Source organism: Arctopsyche grandis, chromosome 13, assembly GCF_051622035.1.
Source record: "Arctopsyche grandis isolate Sample6627 chromosome 13, ASM5162203v2, whole genome shotgun sequence".
NCBI classification, from domain to species: Eukaryota; Metazoa; Arthropoda; class Insecta; order Trichoptera; family Hydropsychidae; genus Arctopsyche; species Arctopsyche grandis.
In genome coordinates this window covers 12,020,904-12,036,496 of record NC_135367.1, presented here as the reverse complement: position 1 = coordinate 12,036,496, position 15,593 = coordinate 12,020,904, and the positions used below count along the sequence as shown (strand labels likewise).

General features: G+C 38.5%; 2 protein-coding genes and 1 long non-coding RNA gene across 4 annotated transcripts in view; 2 read left to right on the top strand and 1 right to left on the bottom strand.

Moving 5' to 3' along the window:
• Window positions 1-15,593, bottom strand: part of LOC143921171 (uncharacterized) — an 895,047-nt gene that overhangs the window by 86,881 nt on the left and 792,573 nt on the right. The window lies entirely within an intron of this gene.
• Window positions 3,271-14,190, top strand: smo (smoothened, frizzled class receptor). 2 transcript variants are annotated; one of them, XM_077445152.1, is made up of 11 exons: window positions 3,271-3,392; window positions 7,417-7,744; window positions 7,815-8,148; window positions 8,225-8,438; window positions 8,520-8,640; window positions 9,679-9,757; window positions 9,825-10,049; window positions 11,149-11,350; window positions 11,421-11,597; window positions 11,670-11,961; window positions 12,164-14,190. In XM_077445152.1, the coding sequence occupies exons 2-11, from the start codon at window positions 7,418-7,420 to the stop codon at window positions 13,511-13,513; spliced, it is 3,321 nt and encodes a 1,106-aa protein (XP_077301278.1). In that variant the 5' UTR covers window positions 3,271-3,392; window position 7,417; the 3' UTR covers window positions 13,514-14,190. The 2 variants fall into 2 exon arrangements, with proteins under 2 accessions (XP_077301278.1, XP_077301279.1); XM_077445153.1 differs by having other exon boundaries at window positions 3,279-3,381.
• Wdr33 (WD repeat domain 33) lies at window positions 3,511-7,233 on the top strand. Its single transcript, XM_077445154.1, has one exon. The coding sequence runs from the start codon at window positions 3,535-3,537 to the stop codon at window positions 5,959-5,961; it is 2,427 nt and encodes an 808-aa protein (XP_077301280.1). The 5' UTR covers window positions 3,511-3,534; the 3' UTR covers window positions 5,962-7,233.

Genomic DNA, 15,593 nt, shown 5'->3' with positions numbered 1-15,593 from the left:
CAGTGGCGTGCGCTGAAATTCTCTCTTTTTTTTGTCGTACAGCCTTACTTAATGCGCACGAGCAGGATACGTAGCTTGCGACAGGTGATGACAAGTTATGCAATTGAAACTATGAACTTGCTGCATAATATTATGAAGCAGAAATATTAGAAAGAAAATAATCAGATAAACTATGTAAATAAATCATTGTACGGAAAAAATTGTGCATTTTCAAGAAAGTTGTACTTGGGTCGCTATTCAATATTTCTAAGTATTTAAAACAATTTTACAAACACAATACATTGGTATTGCTATTTTTACATAACATTGGGAAACGATGTGTGCAATGAGTTTAGACGCTTTAATTGCAGAAATGCGAATCATTTGAATGGCAAGTCCTAATGTATCAGGAGAACTAATTAAATGAATCGACTACTTAAATAGTTATTATGAATGGACGCGAGTTTGACGAACCTTACTAGATTTTACAGATGGAAAGATTTAGAAGAAAAAAAACAAAAAAACATAATATATGATGGGCTGAAAACCAGACTGGTACAAGTGACATTTTTAAAAAAAATCTGGTTTTAAGTGCTAAAATAATAACATATATGAAATGCTATTATTTTAGCACTTAAATTTGTGCCCGGGGACCTTGGAGTCAAATTTGATCCGCAAGCAAGTTAAAATATAATTACGCAGTGCTGTGCTTCAAGAATGACTCGCTGTAGTTATATGTGTGTGGATGTATGCTTGCTCTACCACCAGCGAAATTTGAGCTTACTAGTATGTATGTATGTGACGGTTCTAATGAATTTATCTATTTTAATTGATTGTATACATGGAAACTTTCTGCTCGATCAAGATCATCCATCAGAATCAAAAAGAAGCTCTGAAAGTAGACAGTTAAGAGGGCTTGGACCCCAGCGCCTTGTTCATACAAACGTATTAAGGTCTGTTCATACCTATTCAGCACGACCCGTATCCTGCAGGTGTCATGCAAGTGCGGATAGTATTCTTTGGTACATTAAATGGACGTATTCATACTCCATTCGCGCATGCGCATTTACGCATTCATGCGCGTCCATATAGAATGTACCAAATAAAACTATCCGCACTTGCATGACACCTGCAGGATACGGGTCGTGCTAGATAGGTATGAACAGACCTTTAGCCTTCTCTCTTCCTCGATTATGGCACTAGTATAGGGCTGCCATACGTCCCCGTTGACAGGGACATGTCCCAGTTTCGAGGTCTGTATCCCGGTGTCCCAGTCCGAGAGTCATTTGTCCCCGTCAATTTCAAAATTTAGACATTTAAAAAAATTATTCAATTATTTATTAATATCCATCGAACAAGACCTTTTGAACCAAGAAATCTCAGGATGCACTCTCTATACTGTGGTCCAAAAAGGAAAGACGTTTACACGTCAACAATTGTACCCACATAATATCTAATATGGATACGCGCGCGCATATTAGAAACACCGACAACGAGAGCGGCGGATGCCCACTGCCGGCCACTGCCCAATTTCTATTGACACAGTAAAAAGCATAATTCAATGTATTTTAAATTATAAAATGTCATGCATTGAATTCTATAATTATATAAAAGGGGAAAAAGAATTACTTCAAAAAACGAAAACATCGGAAAAATATGATTGGGCAAAGAAGAGCGATGATAATGAAGTCACGGAAATCAGAGAAGAGTGAAGGCGATAGAAGAATAGGCTATTGTACATGAAATAAAATGTTAATATAAGGTTTCATTTAGTTAAATTTATTTGAATCGTCCAATTATCTATATTTATTTATTTTAGATTTGGTACAGACGCTTCCACAAAAAAAAAACCTATTATCAATCTGTAGGCATATAGTACAACTGAAATGATCTCATCAGGTCACTGCGACACATATCCAGGAAAGTCATTAACGCATGGCACACGCTCGCCTCGTCAAAAGGTCGACACGTGTTTCTATACACGTGTCTGGGAAACAAAGGAAGAACTCACTGAACCCATAAAAACCACGAACTACGTCCAGGCGTATGAACCCATAAAACCACGCTCGCGAGTACCAAGAACAAAAGATGTGCACACGACACACTTCAACCCAAAACGTTTATAAAGCAACGCAGCAACCTCCACCGGCAGAGTGAGCCTCTGGAGTTCAAACAGATCACTTCTCCGAAGAAACCTCTTCGTACATACGATAACCATTGTACCAATTGAACGCAAATAAACGACCCCCTTTCAAACTACACAACACGTGTTTCGTTAGACCGGGATACGGTCAACATACCTTCCCTGTCTTACAAATCTTTACATTTTTCTTTCAATTCAATTTTTGTTTAGTTCCAATTACTTGTGTTGAAATGTTGTTGTACAGACTCCAGGGATGTTCAACTCGAGAGCACCCCCGAAGTCGGTTTTGTGAGATAGCTAGTGGTAAGCGTGGGCGGGGCTGGTTTCCTCAAGGTGCCTTCCTTCGTCGTCGGTGGTCTGGTCTCTGCTGATGTCGGCTCGGCTCGATGTATATCTCGCTCTCTCTCGTACAGTGTGCGTAAGTGAGTGTGATACAGGACAAAGGCGGGAAATTGTATAATAATGAAAACAGGTTGTAATTCTGTTTGTATGGTGACTGTATTTTATATATATATATATATATATACAGAGATCAAGCAGGGGGGGGGGGGGGAGTAAACAAAGTAACCACGCGTGCCTTTTGAGGTTAGCCACGCGTAGCTCAGTTGTCTGCCTTCTGGACGAAGACAGACCAAGCTTCCTCTGGTGCACACCGGACGGATACTGGAGCTGGTCTCCAAGTATCGTCACAACCCTCACCAGCCTTTAGCTGGTGATTTCGGTGGCGAGGTGGGCCCCGTAAACAACGGGGTGTTTACGCGCCAAACCGCTATCGACAACTGTCAGTTTGTGTGCCAACCGCTGTCTCAGGGTGGCCAGCACAAAAATATATCGGCCAAATCGTGGGTCGTAAAGCCACGAAAGCCGATCATCAGACATAGTCTGAACAGTTGTATATATTTTTTATAATACAGCTATGAATATCGATAAAAATGTTTTGTTTTCTTTTTAAGGGGGCTGTCCCCGTCGGTGCTCCGACACTTATGGCAGCCCTACACTAGTACCAAAAAAATGTCACTCGTACCAGTCTCGTTTTCAACCCGTCAATTATACATTAGACAAATTATATACAAATGCGTAATCAAAAAACATAAACAAAGAAGACATGGCCGTGCAGGCGAGCGATTGCGCGCGTCCAAAGCCAAAGCTTAGTGCGGCGCGGCATGGCGTCGTGCGCGGTCGTGGTCGTGTCTCGTCTGCCAGCGAGTCTTCGCCCTCACCTGGAGTGGTAACACCACGACTGGACACAACGCGAGACTGTCAACGCTAGGTGAGTCGTCATGGATCTCGCCGGCATGGGAATGGGGATGGGAATGGGAATGGGAATGGGCATGAACATGGGGATGGGGGGCGGGGGAGGGGGAGGGGGCGCGCGCGGGGGGCGCCACGCGTTCCGGCCGTTCCTGTACCCGATGAGGGCGCCGCCGCAGGGCCCCATCTCGCAGGACGACTTCGACGGGAAGCGGCTGCGCAAGTCGGTGATGCGCAAGACGGTGGACTACAACGCGGCGATCGTGCGGGCGCTGGAGGCGCGCCTGTGGCAGCGCGACTGGCGCGACCGCCCCGCGCTGCAGCCCGACTCGATGTACGCGCCGCTGCTGCTGCCGCCCCCGCACTACCCCGACAACCCCACCAACGCGGTCACCACCCGCTTCGTCAAGACGGCCACCAACAAGATGCGCTGCCCCATCTTCTCCGTGGCCTGGACTCCCGAGGGCCGCCGCCTCGTCACCGGCGCCTCCTCCGGCGAGTTCACCCTCTGGAACGGCCTCACCTTCAACTTCGAGACCATCCTGCAGGCCCACGACAGCCCCGTCCGCTCCATGGTGTGGTCCCGCGGCGAGGGCTGGATGGTCACCGGCGACCACGCCGGCTACGTCAAGTACTGGCAGAGCAACATGAACAACGTCAAAATGTTCCAGGCGCACAAGGAGGCCGTGCGCGGCATCAGCTTCAGCCCCACCGACGCCAAAATAGTCACCTGCTCGGACGACGGCACCCTTCGCATATTCGACTTCTACCGTTGCCAGGAGGAGCGCATCCTCCGCGGCCACGGCTCCGACGTCAAGTGCGTCCAGTGGCATCCGACTAAAGGTCTCATCGTGTCCGGCAGCAAAGACAACCAGCAACCGATCAAACTATGGGACCCGAAATCCGGACAGGCGTTGGCTACCCTACATGCGCACAAATCCACCGTGATGGATTTGAAATGGAACGACAACGGCAACTGGCTTATTACGGCGTCTCGCGATCACTTATTGAAGTTGTTCGATATACGGAAAATGGGGACGGAGTTGCAAGTGTTCCGCGGGCACAAAAAGGAAGCGTCGAGCGTCGCCTGGCATCCGAATCACGAAGGGCTATTCTGTTCGGGTGGTTCCGACGGGGCTATTTTGTTTTGGAACGTCGGTACCGATAAAGAGGTGGGATCGATCGAAGACGCTCACGAGTCGATCGTTTGGACGTTGGCGTGGCATCCGCTCGGTCATATTTTGTGTTCGGGGTCCAACGATCACACGTCTAAGTTTTGGACGCGGAATCGACCCGGTGATTTGATGAGGGATAAATATAATCTGAATACGTTGCCGCCGGGCGTTCAAGACGAACAGGATCTGGAAGATCCTTCTATGATTCCGGGGATGGGTCCCGAAGATAAGGTCGAAATGTTTACGCCGACCGAGGAGGCTATTCCGGGTCTCGATTTGGATACGAGCGTCATACCTTTGGATAACGATAAGAAGGGTAAAAAGGTTCCGTATAGTAAGCCCATTCCGCGTAACTTCCAAGCGCATTGGAATCACGCTCCGGGTGAAGATTCGTCGGAAGCGTTGGCTCAAGCTTTGGTAGAAGCCGTCCCCGGAGTCGTCCCGCTGCAACAGATCGCCCCATCGGCTATTATAATATATGGTAAATTGGTACCCGTCGAACCCGGCTCAAAGTTAGAAGCGGCGATCGCTGACGGACCCAAAGCGTTAAAAAAATTCATAGCTTCTGGTGAAATTGAGGAATTGCACGACGTGATGCCTCATATAGAAGACGACGAAGACGATTCCAGCACTCAATTCTTGTATCCGAACGCTCTGTCGGAGGATCGGGAATCGATCGGTTCGCCGTTTTCGATGAACCAACCGGAAGAAGAGCGCGAAGAAACGTTCGAATCGCCAAATGTTCCGAACAGCACCAACCAAGACAACTACTTTCAATTCCAAACCGAATCGTTCGATAATAATTCAATTCAAAATTCAAACAACACGAATAACTCGAACAGCTCGATGAATCCTAATTTAAATTACAACAACGGCCAAAGTACGAATTACTCGGATCAAGATAACCGAATGCAGATGGACACTAGCAATAATCAGTATAATAGAAACTTCAATAGCAACGACGGTAACGGAGGATATTACAGAGGCAGCGGTCGCGGATTCCACGACCAGAGCCGAGGAAACTTCAACCAGAATCAAGATCAAAGTCACTTTAACAATAGGCAGTACAATAACGACCGGCACACTGGGAACGATTACGACACCAGTACCGATATGGACCAGCGGGAGGAGCCGCCACCCCATCGATACAATAGAAACGACGAGAGTAGGGAGAGTGGGAATTGGGGCTTTCAACAGCAACAGCAGAGGAATCACGATATGGATATGCAGCACGACAACCCTAGAGGCGGCGGAATGATCAACGGCCACATGCGATCTAGCGGCTTCGATCGAGGAAGAGGAAGTGGAGATAGAGGACGCGGCGGTCCCGGCATGTGGAGGAATCGAGGCAGAGGACGAGGACCCGGCAATGCGAGAACTTTTCGCAGACCCAGTAGAAATAACCAATATTAAGTGTAAATACTTTTTATAAATACACGAATGTTCGAACTCATTATATTATGATATATATACATATACGTGCAAGACGACTTTTTCATGTGTTATTATTATCGTTTCATACGATTGATTGTGTTTCAGATAGTTTTATCGGTCGATGGACCTTTTATTTGGAAATGCGAATACATTTAATTTATTTCTATTTTTAATCCTTACCGGTGCTTAGTAATATATTTGCTTTCAACATTTAAATTTAATTTGGTTTCAAATTTAAATAAGTTTTCTTTTTTATTTGTTGTGGGAGGTGTGTTTTTCTTGAAATCAGTAATCCCCATATTTTATATAAAAAAAATGAAACAAAAAAACAATTGAACTTAATGAAATTTTGATTTTCGGTAGTAATTTTTAATGTTCAGTAAATATAGTAAAATACAAATATAAATTAAGTGCATTAAAGTTATTCAATCTTACAGACGAATGCGTATTCTGTATATTTCGGTAAGGTTTAAAATTATTCAGGAAAATCATTTAGCTGTAGTGTTAGACTGTATACTTTTTTGTGTGATCAGCTCGTTTTTTTTTACTTCTGTATATAAAGTTTGGATATGTTTCTGTTTTATATTCTAAAATAAAATTATAAGGGAAATTTGTTCGATTTGTTTATCTAATTGCGGTTGTAATGATAATGTCGAATAAATAAAAGCATAAATTGATAATTTCAATGTTGTCAAATTTGTTGATTACGTTGGTTTTGATAAAGGAAAGTTTTTGGTAAATTCTTCACACATATGTACATATATTATTGGAGGCGATGAAGAATTTGATGAACGTTCAAGGTTGGTTCTATTTCTACGTAATGATTTATTTATTGTGTTTGTTGGTTGTTTTATTTATATGTAATTTTCACTGTTCGAGCATATCAACGGTTGAAAGAATCGTGCTGAATCGACGCTCCCGACTACTTTGAGCTTCGAAGCTTCAGAAAATATATGAAAGAAAATTCCAGCCCTGGTTGTTCCGTGTTGCTGAAAATATTCGTAAGATGTTAGTTTTATTTTCAAAAATTTGTATAAAATAAACGGAGAGTCTCTACTTTATTTATAATGACAATAAAGAAAATATTCCTCGTATTTATAATTTTTTTTTGTTGTAAACGAATTGTATAACTGTTTCGTCAGATTATATATACCGTTTTATGATTTTTATTTACTTAAATAAATTTTACAATAAAGGACTTCAATTTTTTCCATATATCCCTATCCTAAAGAGTGAAAGCAGTTAAAATGATTTATCAATAAAAGGAAAAAATGTAATACTGTGTAAAGATTATTAATGAAATAAATTTCTATACACATCTTAAAGTTTTTTTTTCATCATTTTTGCTCCTGCAAATGGAAAATTTTAAAATCCCACAATAATCAAATAATTAATTCACCCAAATATAACGAAGGTTTCCTTTTTTTGTTTCAGAATGGCCATACTACACTATGTCATCTATGTTTGGATCTTTCTTCAGTTCGTTGCGGAAGCAAATTTGCACGGTGGTAGTCTCGGTGAGAACAATTTCATCAGTCTAAATTCGGACGTGATATTAGAACTGATCAATGGAACCCAAGACTACAAAATCACCCGAAAGAGTCAGGAGAGCAAACGTTGGTATGATGGCAGAGAAATAACATTAACTCACTGCGTCCGAGAAGCCAAATGCGAACCTCTCAAGTATAAGACGTGCCTGGGATCGAAATTACCATACACTTCCACCAGTTTACACCTAGCGTACAGTTACAGTCAAGAACAGGTTGATTACAATACATTCCTTAAAATGGACATTTCGTAAATGGGACAGGTTTGAATTAGTGTTTTTCCAGGTTCATAAAAAGCTGGATCAGTACGCGGCGTTGAAACACATCCCGAAATGTTGGGCTGTGATCCAGCCGTATCTCTGCGCCACATTTGTGCCCAAGTGCGAGGTGATCAAAGATAAGGAAATGGTGTATTTACCATCTTTGGAAATGTGCCGTATTGTAATGGAGCCGTGTAAGCTCGTTTACAACACCACATTCTTTCCCGAGTTTCTCAAATGCAACGAATCGTTTCTGCCCGCTAAGTGCGATAACGACGTGCGTGAGATGAAGTTCAACATGTCTGGCAGTTGTATGCCACCTCTGGTTCACACCGATATATCGTTTCATTTTTACGATGGTAATAAATTTCGATTATTTTATTTTGCTACAACTCAAATTAGAGCGCTTTTGTATTTAATATTGATGAATTTTAGGTATATCCGGGTGTGGGCTTCCGTGTCGTGATCCGTTATATACGGAAGATGAGCATAGTCAAATCAGCCGTTTGGTGATGTGGGGCGCTTCGATCAATCTAGCCTTGTCTCTATTCGCCGTTACGACTTTTCTCATCGACTGGAGAAGCTCCAGTAAATATCCAGCGCTCATAATCTTCTATATCAACGTATGTTGTGTCATCTCTTCCATCGGGTAATACAAACTGCAAAATTACTTGAATTGATTGTACTCAAGTTTGTCAATTATATATTGTTATCGTTTTGTGTTGTTTAGATGGCTGTCTCAATTCATGTTCGATTCTCGTGGTGATATCGTATGCTCTAAAGACGGTACGAGACGACAAAGCGAACCGTCGGCTGGTGAAAATCTGTCCTGCGTTATAATATTCGTATTGGTTAGTTAATTTTTTTTGGGTACGATTTAACTGTACATTGGGAAAAATACTTTGTATCTTAAAAAAAATGTTTGTGCTTTAAAAATTGGCATTATTTTCGGTGCAGTAAAAAATCTCGTATTGTACATCGAATAAAATATTTTGGCATTATAAAGTGACCATTAAAAAATATGAAACGATCTGTTGCGTAGGGGTGGGTGGAGGATCCAAGTAAAAGGCCAACAGTCGTTTCACAGCATTTATTGAGGATTAAGGAGATACACGCACTGGCAGTGCTCAGTCCAGAATGACATGATATCGCCCACGTACCGCCTTATAAAGGGTCGATCTCTCAGGACGTCTAATCTGTTTACCTGTTGTATAGTCACGTATTCGGATATGTATTTCCACGACATTGGGTCTCCCCGTCCGATTCTGAGAAATAACTAATAATGGTCATTGTTTAGCCTAAATGCACTTAGAGTCCAGATATAATCCTTGGAAGTAAGTGCAAGCACTTAGTTAACCCGATAACAGATATCCGTTGGTCTAAGTGCAATTCGCTCATTCCTCGGCGTACGTAACAGATCATTTGAAAAAATAGATTTTAGCATTAGAATAGATACAAAAAGTGGCAATGTTGCAGTCTTCCACTATTGACAACTGTCGACTGTCAAAAGTGTTTACTTTTGTTTATGTATTACGTATGAATATGAATGATGATGTCAGGTGGTAGAGTCTAAATCAAGGTCGTAGGTGTCGAAGGTCGAAGAGTAAAAAGAAGGATTCATCTGTCATTTTAATGCACATTTCATCCGCTTTTGAAGTAACAAATATTTTTTTTTCTATGATCAAAGCAAAGTTTCTAATGCAATCTGTATCCGTCATTTAGAAATGCACACAAATTTTTTGTAATGTACAGAAACTTTTTTAATGTACAAAATTTTTTTTAAATGTACACATTTATTTTATCAAATGGACGTTTAAATTGTTCCCATTTTTTTTTCTATTTAAAATCTACTTATAATGGTTTCATTTTTGGTACGTTTGATTTTTCAGGTTTATTATTTTCAAATCGCTCAATGTGTTTGGTTCGTGTTGTTTACGTTCGCTTGGGATATGAGTTTTAAACGACTCGGTAATTTGATTGTTTATGTGTTGTAATGTAGTGTGTACGCATTTGTGTTAATTGTTTGTCGTTTTAGGTAAGATCGAAGAGCGTATTGATAAAAAGGGTGCGTACTTTCATTTGATAGCTTGGTCACTTCCATTAGTGCTCACAATCACAACTATGGCTCTCGGCGAAATAGACGGCAGCAGCATCACTGGAATTTGCTTCGTTGGTTATTTAAATCACGCTATGAGGGCTGCACTGCTCTTGGGGCCGTTGTTAGTTTTTCTGTGCGTCGGAGAATATTTTTTGTCGCATTGTAAGTTTATATTGTGTTTTAGTTTTGTATGTGGCTTCATAAATATGCTTCAAATATGATATACTCGGATCGAAGTTTTGATCTAAAAACTTGCCTTTTTTTTGCTAGACATCATTTATGAGGAATTTGCTTATGTTAAAAATCTTGATAGATGTGTATTACATCAATATATTCACAATATATTGATGTCAACCATTAAAGTACATGAACATAGTTTATGGTTTTGTAGTAATTCTCGTTTATTAAGACGTATTTTTTTTATTGTTTTTGAACCATGTTTTGTATTGTATAGATTAAATAATTACCAGAAAAAAATACCACTGTGGAGATTAATCAATCTTTACTAAGTTTGACTCACTGAATTCAAATATTACAATGATTTTTGTTGGTTTTCTCTCGTTTATGAGATGTTAGCGTTTAAAAATATGCTCAATTTTTACAGATTTTTGGCTCTTGTAGTATTTAACTCAAAATGTTGTATTGCTGTGCCTAAATAGAGTATTGGAATCAATAGATATTTTTTCTATTGATTGTGACTTTTATTTTTATATACTTTGTTTTTATTTTTTCAAACACTTTTAATGTGTAAAAAAAGTTATTTAAATTTTTTACTTTTAAAATTCGCCAGATAATTAATTATAAGTATCAATATAGCAAAAAAAAAATAACAATTAATAGAAAGAAACATCTCAATATTGATTCCAATGCTCACTTTTGCCATATCAATACTAGATTTTGAGTTACAGACCGCAAATCTGACAATCTGTAAAAATTGCGCATTTTTTAAACACTCATATCTCATAAATGAGAGGAAAACTACAAAAATCATTGTCATATTAGAATTTAGATGGTCAAACTTAATAAAGATTGATTAGTCTCTGCTCTGGTATGTAAAAAACATGATTTTTGTTGTTGGTCAGTATTATCAAATTTATAATATTCATATTGTCTTTTTTTTTTACTTTCAAACAAGGATGATATGAGTGTAAGTATTTTAAATAATCAGGTTGATTTATAAATTTAACAGAGTCAATTAAAGTTTCATATATATGTATTTTTGTAAGAAAATTAAAAAATGTATCTAAATTGAATATTTCAGGCATTCTAACATTGTTTGTGATTCGTACATCAAGCAAAGATATAATATCGGTGAGAGCTTCGAGTAAGATCCGTGCAACGATAATGCGTTGTTCAATCACCGTTTTATTAAAAGCTGTGTTCATCGGGGCTACTTTCGCCTGTCACATATACGAATTCCGGAACTCCAACAGCTGGTACGACAGCTTCAGAAGCTTCCTTGTGTGAGTATTTATTAATTTTGGGCATTGGATATTTACATCAGTTCTGTATTGATTGATGGGTCGGTTTTAGGTGTCGTCTAACATCAACTTTCCTCGGAGTAGAACCGAACGAATGCGTTCAAAGCTCCCGACCGAGTGTTGCAATATTGCAGTTGCAACTTTTGTGCCTCTTCTGCAGTATGATTCTGATGGCTAGTTGGGTTTGGACCAATGCTACGTTAGAAACATGGAAACGTTACATTAGAATGTGAGTGTTGTGTGTAATAAATTATATGTAATTTTAATAGACATGTTTGACGTTTGTATTGTTGATTTATAGTCGCTGTGGATTCGAAGTCGAAGAGCCTGTGCGACTCGAGAAGTACAAGTTGATAGCGCAAGCGTTTGCTCGCCGGAAAGAATTCCACAATCAAGGCAGGATGTCTATATCGTTTCATAACACTCATACTGATCCGCTGGGATTCAAATTCGATTTGAACTCTGGTGCAAGTCACGATTTCAGCTCGACGTGGGCTAATAATTTGCCACGGTTTGTTCAAAGACGAGGTGCTTTAACTGGTGCTCAACATTCTCATAGTCAATCATCGAATGCTCCTCGGAGGAATTCTCAAGTATGTATATTTATCATAGGAATCGTTTTCAATCAATAGTTGCTCAATTTCAAAGATCTCTTTTTTTACTGGTCAGCTCAGTCAGTATACATTAAAAATTTTACCTTAAAAATTAACAATATGTAGATTTATTTAAATAGAAAGCATTAAAATACTTATCTTTCAATTACTTGTATAAAATTTATTACTTTATTTTTTGTAGGATTCTCAGATCAGCTTTAGTGTACGTCATGTATCAGTAGAATCGAGACGAAACTCATTAGACAGTCAGGTGTCAGTTAAAATTGCCGAAATGAAGACTAAAGTAGCCAGCAGAAGACGCGTCAAGTCGCATAAGTCATCGAGACGTAGGCCACAGCGGAATATGACAGTATGCACCAGAAAAGAAAGTACAACTTCAATTGAAAATCACATTTTGAAAGCTTTGCCGCCATCCAAAGACAAACGACATTTATCTGACTCGTCAAATAGAAGAACGGCCATCGCAGGTTTAAATAAGAAACAGATTGATTTATTCTATCAGCAATTTTTTGAAACTCATGGACTGTCGGCAACCTCAGATGATGGTAATCATTCCATGGCTTCATTTAAGATAATGGATAGTCAGTTGAATATCGTCCTTCATCAGAAGGACCCGAGCTTAAGCACGGAAGATGTCGGCGTCAATAGTTCGACAAATGAAATGGCTTTGGCGAAGTATTGTAGCGATTCTGAAAATGCAACAGGAAATAATGAACTCGCACGTATCAAGTACAAGAGTAATAATTTGGTATCCAGCGATGATATGAGGAATTCTGTTAGGAAGCGGATCCGAGGTAAAGAATACTTGCGAGATGTTTACGGCAGTAAGTCTAGCTCGAAGAGTAAATCTAGCCGCAAATCTTCTCGCCATAGTGGTGGCTTGAAAACTAAACGGCCGCTAAAAACCAATTTCAAAAGTAAATCTTCCAAAGCTAGAGATGACGGTCAGCGTAAGAAGAAAAATTCCAATTCAACAATGAATAATGACTTTTCTAAAAGTTCTTCTGAGTCTTCCTATGATTCGTTTGCCGAACTTGGACGTTTAGGCAATCAGAGCTCATACTCTGGTGTTTCTGTTGGCAAGAATAATTCGCGAAATAGCAAAACCAGCTGCGATGTCGGAATCCAAGCCAATTCGCACGAGATCGCCACGCAAACACTTACATCTTATGATAGCGTTAAAAAAAGCAAATCAAATCTTTTACGATCGCAGAATGTGTCAATCAAATCAGCCAATTCTGGAAATGTAAAAGATGTGAATGCTAAAAATAAATATAAATCAAATGCTGATAATGATTTGGTTGTATTTTACAAGAACGACATAGATTATCCAGAGAAGTCATCGAAGAATTCGTACACTTCCAATAAAAATACCAATCTGCGACAGTCCAAGCATGATGAGTCCAATGAACCGTTGTTGAGCGGCAAACACAATACTGAGAAAGCAATTATTTTGAAAAAGAGAAACGATCTGTCCAGCATGAGCGAGTCGAAGAAGTTGAAGCAATTATTGCTGCCGTCTACTAAATAGTATTCGACCATTGGTCTTCATGACAAAAGTGCCAACTTTTCCTAGCGTATTTAAATGTACAAATAATGTATCTATTTATATGTTACGTTACCAGTGTAGTTTTGAGATTATGCGTTTTATGACAAAACGTAGCCATTGTTTGATGATTGAATTGTTAAGTATGAAAATTGATATTTTATGCATTTATTTTTATTTGAATGACTTACAATGTTAATTCTACAACACGAATATAAAAGACTGAATTTTTTTAATGATAGAAATCAATAATTTTTATCTTGTATTGAAGTTGTGCTGTGTTTATAATTTTATACTTTGACTTAATACAATCAATTTTGTGAATTTTAATTGAATGCATAATTCAATCTGAACGATTTTACAACCAAATTTTAATTTTAAAATTAGTTTTATGGATATTTTAAGTGATATTTTATGTTCGAAGATCTCTAATTTTGAAAGCATTTATTTATCATCGATTTAAGACAAACTATTGTCGATGAAATTATTATTCATGTATGTATGTATGTTTTAAGCAAAATCTTAAATGTGTGGTATTAACGTAATCTCGATTGATTTATGTTGTGTCTTACATGTCCTTTTTTGGTTGTTCAATATTTTTACAAATTTTATTTACATATACTACATAGAGAGATTTGATTTAAATAAAATAATTTTAAATGTGGAACTTTTGTTTTTTTATTTATTCAATTATTTTAGGATGCTTTCAGGTCCCCTGCGAAACATCAATTCTCGTTAAATGAACTCTCCGTTTTTATACTTGTCTCGTCGGCTTGGTACTAGGATCATCATAGTAATCATTCTAGAAACATTTTTCAATATCTCTACGTTACGATATATTTCAACTATTAATTTAATATTTATTAAATGCAAATTAATTAAAAAAAATTATTATCCTAAAATTTTCAATTTAAAAGGTTTTGCTTTCATTATACATTAACATGGATTACACGACCCATGTTCAATGCATTTTTTTTTCAATGCTACAAGGAAAGGCTTAGCGAGTAGTATTCATGTTTATTTTTTACATGCTCAAAAAAACAACGCCGATAGGCGTATTTTAGGCTGATGGCCTTGTTGGCAAAACGTTGGTCAGCATTCAAAGGGTTAAACAAGAGCAAGCCAATAAAAATTATTGCCATATTCGAATTCAGTGGGTCAAACTTAGTAAAAATTGATAAGTTTCCGCTTTGGTAAATTTTTGTTGCCTAGTGTTATTTATAATTTTAATTTAGCTATATAAAATAAGGTTGTGGCTATTTGCAGGTACTATATCTGCGACAGGCGCAAAGCCTTCTGCGCATGCGCGTGAACTTATAATTTCTTACAATTAATGTATGCTAGACTTGTTTAATCAACCGTTCATTATACATGAGGCAAATAAATTTCGCACGTTATTATAATAGATTTATATCATTTAGCTAGTTCGCGGCTTGTACTTGTATGTAGGTATTATATGTTGTATATGATAATAATTTTCTAACAATTAATAATATTAACCCATTTGAACCCACGCGGTCAGTTATGAACTTACACGATGTATGCCAGCGCGGTCATTCACGGCATTTTACAATTTTGCGTCGTAAAATAAAGGGATCACTCAGGCCGGCCGTAAAACCTTTCGTTACGCTTGGTTAGATGTTGGTGATGAATTTTAAGAAAGTCACACGAAATTAAATCAGTTTCTTTTGGAGTTTTGAGGGAATAACATCGAGCGCTTTTCGACTTGCAGATATGTCGAAGAGAAAACATACGTAAGTTTTTTATTTTTACATATTTTTTATTTATCTTTATGTTTCTAATACAGCAGGACTTATTGTATAATATGCATAAGAGAAATTGCGTTTATATATCTCATATTCCTGAAAAAAAAAAAAAAAAATCAAAAGTCGACGGAGTCGTATATGACTCCTTGGGATAATGACACATATTTTTTTCCAGAGAATGCAATTTTACTACTGCAGAGATACGGGAAGAAATTGATAATTGGGACGAGTCTCAACTTCCGGATTCCACATACATACATATTACCACCCCTGGAAACTGATATTCGGTTAAAGAAAAA